Genomic DNA, 7,743 nt, shown 5'->3' with positions numbered 1-7,743 from the left:
GCCCAAGTAGTTAAAATTAGGTTATGTCAGGGAGGGAGGGAAGTTGTCATTGTTTAAATCCTAAGTAAAAATAGAATACCGATTGGGTTCAAATGAAGGTTGTTCTTAAAGCAACTTGAACTTACAGAGCTAGAAAACAGAGTTGCTGCCAGTCTAGATATTTCCTAATCTAAAATCCAGTTGCACAGAAATCTCTAAGTGAGACAGACTTTTACTAATACCCTCCTGGTAGTTTTTTAGGTTTATTGAAACACTATAAAACATTCTTGAAAACAAAAAGTATGGCACTTTTACACATTCCAAATATGTAACAGGAGTAGTTATTTGTGAAACTGGAACAGAGCTGTTTGAAAACTGTATTCACTCACTGCCAGTTCTTGGCCCGGTTATAGCTGTGTGCTTGAAACATCATTTCCTTCCATGTTTATTATTATTATTTTTATTATTATCATTATCATTATCATTCTCTTTCCATGCACCACCTTCCCTCCCCCCACAACCAATTTGGAATCAACTTGTGCCAGCCCTGAACATTGCTGCAATTTACTGCTGAGTCACATCATTTCCCTGCTGTCATACAACATCATCATCAATTCTATGATGGAAATATCACAACAGCAACTTTTTGGTATGAGGACGGAGAGGGGCTTCCAAGTCAAATGTAGTGGGAAAGCAGAATATAGTATGTTCTGTCAGAGAAAGCTCTCTTCCTTTCCAAAGGAAGTTCTCTGTTTTTTGTGATCACAGGTTTGGAAATAGCACAATCATCTTTCCCCATGATTTCACCTCTGCTCGCTTGCCATACCTCTGGAATGCCCAAATGATCACTGTTTGAAGGCAATGGGCACTAGAAGAGACTTCCGTTGTTTATTGCGGTGGTGCTGAAGTCTACTGGGGTTGACAGATGCTGCTCCAGAAGGTTAATAAGATGAAGAAAGCTCTTCCAGCTGGACCATAAGAGGGATTATGTCTGAGCAGCAGATAAAAAGATTATTCCCGAAACAGACACTGCTTTTTTTTAAAACGTCGTCACTCTTGTCTTACCACTCCAGTCCCCCAGGCTAGAAGTGTTTGCATTGGAGGCATTTGTCCAGCTCTTGAATTCTGGCACCTATTCCACTCTTCACCTACTTGCAATTCAAAGCAGCCCACATCTGAGGACAGCTGAAGAAATAACAAAGAAAAAAAAAAAAAGAGGGAATATATTTGGAGATTTTAATTGTTAAAAAAAAAGAAAAAAATCTTCTACTTGACCTCAACATTCTTATTTCCTGCATGATTATTCTTGAAAACTGTGAATGATCAATAGACAGCATGCATTTGAAAACTGGATTAATATTTTTGGTCATTTGCCTTGCTCTCCAAGTTCAGGAAAGCAGAGGTAAGTTCATATATAAAAGGATTATATTAATTAACTTTAATAGGTTAAAAAAAAAAAAAGTGGAAAGATCAGGTCATTTTGTCATTATCGAATTATTTGTTTGGAATTTGGTGTCTTGACAATTCAGATAGAGACAGCACAGTTGGTGAGACAGCTATGAAGTTGGAAATGGAAATGTTGACAATATTTCTCATGTGTGTTCCCTTGGCTTTACATTTTCTATAAGAGATGCATTTTAGTTTCCATTCACCTCCATATGCTCTGTTATGAAAAAAAATATATATATATAACTTCAAAAACAATTATATGAAAGGAACAAAACAGCTGAAAGAACGTCTAAGGAAGTGTTGATATTGTCAAAGATTATCTGCTATCTTTGAAATGAAGAGAAAGTAAAATATATTTTTGTATTTACCAGCTATTACCAGAAACAACTTCAAAAACTTTTAGAAATACAGATTTTGGAGGCATAGAACATACTGCCAAATAAACAAGAAACAGCAATGCTAAGAAGGATTATACACAGAACAGAACGAGCAAGAAAATATAAATATTACAATAGGAAAATGAAAAGGAAATATCTGCTAACATAAGTACATACTTGGAAAAGCTAAAATAGAAAGAAACCACCCTATAATTATAATAGCATGACAAAATATATTCCTTTTGTGATGCATAGTATGATTTTTAAATGCATTCCAATAAACAGGTCTCAATGAAAATAAAATGTAGTAGTAATATGTGAAATTATTTGCAAGTAAACAGAAATACTGACAACTTTGGTGTACTTAGTACAACAGCTAGCTACTGCTCCCTTTAAAAACATCACAAAGTTCACGGCAATTTTAAAGCTTCTTCAACAACAGAAAACAAAAATGGTAGTGTGATTTTTTCCCTGTTTGGTTCCATATGCAATTTAGATGTTTGGGGAAGGTGTTTAATTTGTGGGGAGTTTTCTTATTAACTTTTCTGTCTATGCTTTGATATTTAAAAAAATTAAATTAAAAGCCAACATCACAACTGTTTTATGCTTTGCCCACATGAATGACCTCCTAGTTTCTGTCAACTGCAAGCATATTAATTAAATGCAAAGAATATAAAATAATAAAAGAGAAGTCTTCCCAATGGTATTGAAATAGAGATGGCATGAAACATAGTCTACTGTCAATAAGAATTGGAAAGTTTTATTTCCACATCACTTGTTTTTGAGTCTTGTTCTTCTGTGTACAGATTTTCTTTAAAAAATAGTTCATGTATCTCATTGATATTATGTAAATCTTCTCTTGTGGACAATTACAGTACTGAAAACATGCTTGGAAAAAACTAATGCATTAGCTAACACTAGATTTATATTCTGTTGTTCTTTGATTTTACTTTTTAATTTCATGCAAACAGTCTTATTCAATCATTAATGATAGTTTGGAACTATGGCAAAAATGAGAGAATGAATGATAGTTCATCTCTGACAAGGAAAATAAGGTTTATCAAAATACACTGGTTTTGCACTTTAAATTGCATATTCTCTGACAGAAAAAGATAAATTCCATGTAATTCATGCATGGTTGATGATATCATTACAGTCTATATTTATAGTTATGCAATGAGAAAGTAATAATGTGAAAAGTGGAGTCACAGTTTCACCCATCATAAATTGTGCTTGTATGTTATAATGCATTTCCCATAAAAGATTGTCACAAAATTATAGAAGAGTATCTTGACAGAGGGGAATACAGAACTGTATATTATCCCCCTCAGAGATGCAGTAGAAGACTCAGTACTTGGAAAATCTACCAACATTCAGAAAGCAATGCTGAATAATACACTACATATAGCATCTTGAAATAGGGAGAAAATGATTTAACTGTGAGCTAAAAGACTTTTTTATATCTTGTATTTTTCTCCTTCCAAATATAACAAGCAACTCAGCTGCCATTGTAATATATATCAAAGCTTTTATAGTAGCCTTTTAATATTCTAATTTTTGATGGCTTTCAAGGGAAAAATTGTTTTTTCTATATACGTATGTGAATGATAATTGGAAAAATTTCTTCCCAGCAGTTTTTTAAAATACATTTGGTATGCACAAATACATAACTGCTTTTTATTGTTATATAATTATGCTATATATAGGATTTTTAAACTGTGTTGTTATCTCAAATACACATACAAATCTCAAAGGACTTAATGCTTGTCTTAAGAAATTTCTTCACCAGAACAGGAATGCATTCAGAACTGCTATTTTATGACTGAGAATTAGGGTCAGATAGGTAGAGAAAATATTTTGAAATGTACACATGCTCTCCCAGTAGTCTGAATACTTATATTAATCACTTATTAAAGATCCTAACATAGTTGATTCAAGGCTTTTAGGACTATTCTAGTTTAAAGTACATTTCAACTATGACAAACTAGGAAATAAAAGATTAAGAAATAAAATACTCCAATCTTAAAATAAGAATAAAAAGAATAAAAATATCCAAATCATTTTTTATTTTATTTTTCATTATGAACAAAACTATATGAAACTCAAATTCTTGTTTTACTCACATCTGTGTTTTAGGGTGAAAAAAAAGGGGCTTACTCAGAAATGTCCTTCCTAAACCTTATTTTAGGACTGAGACCCATCTCTCAGGCATTTGGAGGCTGTCCAGGAACACCTCCAATCCCACAGATAACAAACAAGAAACTGTAGGGTGCAACATAAAGACTCAGAGATGGAGTGTTTATCTTTGACCATGGCTAGTGCCAAACTCCAGGAAACGATCTCAGGACTTGAACTCAGATCTTTGCCACTGTCCTGACACAAACTGTCTCTAATAAGGGGCAGAGAAAGTGAGGGGGACAAAATCTGTGTGATGGCAAAAAATATATATATACAATCAAAATATTACAGTAATTTTTAACTGCTGAATTGTAAAACATTGAATATTCACACTAACCAGCAAAATACAGACAAGCTTTGAACTCCCCAAACTATACACTGATGCTGAGTATATCCTAACACTTGATACTAAGAATGTAAAGGAGAGAGAGAACATTCAAGAGTTCTTAGTGTTAATTTTTAATCAGCAAGCAAATATACTCTATTTACTCAGTCATTCTTTAGGACACAAAGGCTTTCTGTGTGCTCTACAAAATCATTTTAATTCATTCTGACTTACCACTTCCCTCTCGACTGTTCTAGTTCAACAATAACTGTTGCAGATCTTCATTACTATAATTGTCCTCAAAAAAAGGGTTAAACAAATCTGTGCCAAACAGAGAACAAAGTCAAAGAATATATATCTTCAAAGAAAGAAAAAAACAGAAAGCATTAGCTTTGTGCATTAAGATTATTCTCTACTTTCACCCATAAAAAGGATTACCAAATTAAAGCTAACTGTCCTGGTTGTGCTTATAAACAAATGAAAAGTAAAATATTGTTTGTTTGTTTAAACAAATGCAAAACTGTTAGCTATTTCCTGACTAAGAGACAAACTTGTATAAAAATACTAAAGTATCAACATGGAATCTTAAAGATTAATTCCAGTTCTCATCACATCCATTCCACAGTAATTAGAAAAAAATATGTGACACTATAAGTGACTGAACAATTAGCTGGGAGGAGGTGGGGGGGGGATCTTGGAAAACAATTGTGGACAAGACAAACATTCTTAATAATAAAATACTTTCGCTCTTTACAAACTTTTTAAAAATATATATTATTAAAATATAATATATTTTAATATTATTTTAATAATTTAATTATTTTAATTAATCAACCTGATTTAATTTTTAATTATTTAATTATTTTTAATTATTTGTAAAAATTAATTATTTAATATAATATATTTAATATATTTTAATAATACAAACTTTTTAATATATATTTTTTAATGTAGGTTACAACAAAGTAACTTTACTTGGGGTCTTAACCTGCTAGAAATACAGATTATTGTTTTGGGGATTCTCCATTTCTCAGCTGACTGGGATGTCCTAGTAGCTTCAGCAGTGCACTAGGTGATATGGCCTGTGTTCATCAGATGTAGCAAACCCCGTTTTCTTCCCAGAGGGAAAAATATGTTTTCCCCTTAACTTTTGTACTTCTGTCCTATTCACAGTCCCTTTGGGTCTGAAATGAGAGACATTTACTCCTTCCCTATCATTCTTCCATTTTTATCAGAAATTAGGTGCACTTTCCTGCATATTTTGTGCGTTTTGCTCTTAGCAAGCACAACTGCATTTCAAACAATTCCTTCCCTGTAGGAACGTGTGATATTAAACAACACATATCCTAAAAAGAAATATCTGTCTATCTATTTGTCTGTCTATCTGCTTGTATGTCCATATAGATGTAGGTTATAAAAGTGTGGAGAAGGGCCTTGGTACTATACTGGCATTTAGTCACTATCAGCTTCTATTTACTGGACAGACACTTCAGAATAGTAGCATATCCGGGAATCACAGAATTAACAATCACCTGGAAGTACCCCAGCACCTGCTACTGAGTAGGCGTTTATATACCCTTACATAATTGTAGCATGCCTTATCATGGTACGCAAGAATACCACCTGTTTTAACCTTGTTACCTGACAGAGCAACATCATCATTCTCACATGACAAAGCATGAGGACCTGAGGTGTAACATAGAAACTGAAGTCCTGACCTGTATGAGGCGCTAGTCATAAAACACAACAACTGCAGTTTAGCAAGCTGAGTCTTAAAGCAACTGTCTAATCACACAGGCATCTGCAAGCCAGTTTAGCAAACTGAGTCTTAAAGCAACTGTCTAATCACACAGGCATCTGCAAGCCAGTTTAGCAAACTGAGTCTTAAAGCAACTGTCTAATCACACAGGCATCTGCAAGCCAGTTTAGCAAACTGAGTCTTAAAGCAACTGTCTAATCACACAGGCATCTGCAAGTCAGTAGGACCAAGATTCTTTCTAAAAATTAGGAAAATTAGGAGCTTACATAGCTAATTGCACTTAGGCCTCCATGTTTACCTTTTCTGTAGTGAGGTTCTACTTTCTCTAAAATATCTTGTTTGGTGCAGAGCCAAGATCACCTGCTTATTTACCACTCTGAACCTTTACTAACTTTCTCACATTTTATTCAATTGCATATTAACAGCCTAAGTGATCCTGAACTTAAGTTACCTAAAGTGCCAATTTCAGTAATTATACTCCAAGTATATCTTTCATACATATGAGTCAACACAGAAACTCCAGCAATTCCAGGCAGGAGGTAGTAGCATATTCACATTTTACTTTATGATTTTGTGGTTATGGCACTGCTGGAGACAGTTCTAATGAAGTCCTTTTCCCTCTCTTCTTCCCCATCAAAAGTGGATCAATTGAATCTAGATCAGAAGATGGCCATGTTTAGAGCTAGGAATAGGATTAGATGATCTCCAGATATCCTTCCAACATAAATTGATCTGTGCAGCTTGACACTTAGGCTTCTCTACTATTCATCTTGGAAGATAACTAAATTCGGTATGGTTAAGACCAAGTCACTCTCTGTCAAAATAAGAAGGAATCAATTAACTAGAGACTGTAGATTGTATTGCAAGATGAGTGCCCCTAAACTGTGAGAAAAATTGACCAGTTCCAGTTACAAAAGTTCAAGCAAAGAGATGGCGCAGTGGTTTCTGGATCCTGGATGCTGGATCCTGGATGGCAACTATCCACTACCTCGAAAATTCTGGTCTGCACTGTGATTCTTTGACTCGTGCCATTGTGATTGTTGATATGTTGATAAGTATGGCTATATATCACTGCAATTTGAACTTATGCTTTCTCACTGACTTTCTCAGAGCATGGCTGTACATCTTGAGTAAGACTGGTTAGAAAATGAATAGCGGAGGTGCTCAAGTGAGTGTTTCATCACTGCAGATTGGATGCATTCCTCCTAGAACTACTCAAACATTTAAAGCATTTTCTTTAATTTTTTGATGCAAACAGTATCAGATCATAGAATAGGATTTCAGGACAAATGCTTTTAAGATGTCCAATGTAATACAAATAGATATATGTTTCATACATCAGCTTTAAAAGCAATCATTCTTCAATGTTGTTTCTAGTCTGAATGTTGGACAGTTACAGGATTCAGATGTTGGCAATGAAACGATAGATGGCATGGTATCTTCTCTATGAATTCCAGCAGCAGTGGCTAGTAGAGCTGAAGAATAATCACAGAACCATAGAATCATAGTGCAGTTTGAGTTGGAAGGGACCTTAAAGATCATCTAGTTCCAACCACCCTGCCATGGGCAGGGATGCTACCCACTAGATCAGGTTGCCCAAAGCCCCATCCAACCTGGCCTTGAACACCTCCAGGGATGGGGCATTCACAGCTTCTGTGGGCAACCTGTGCCAGTGC

General features: G+C 34.5%; 1 protein-coding gene across 1 annotated transcript in view; it reads left to right on the top strand.

Moving 5' to 3' along the window:
* Positions 1–1,201: 1,201 nt before the first annotated feature.
* IMPG1 (interphotoreceptor matrix proteoglycan 1) overlaps positions 1,202–7,743 on the top strand; it is a 62,626-nt gene continuing 56,084 nt past the window's right edge. Inside the window, exon 1 of the mRNA XM_083829947.1 lies at positions 1,202–1,381. Coding sequence (XP_083686073.1) covers positions 1,315–1,381 — 67 coding nt within the window. The 5' untranslated portion in view covers positions 1,202–1,314. The remainder of the gene's footprint in view (positions 1,382–7,743) is intronic.

The sequence above is a fragment of the Anser anser genome, assembly GCF_964211835.1.
Source record: "Anser anser genome assembly, chromosome: 3".
NCBI classification, from domain to species: Eukaryota; Metazoa; Chordata; class Aves; order Anseriformes; family Anatidae; genus Anser; species Anser anser.
Note: the sequence above shows the minus strand (reverse complement) of the source record. Positions and strands in the feature narration are given on the sequence as shown.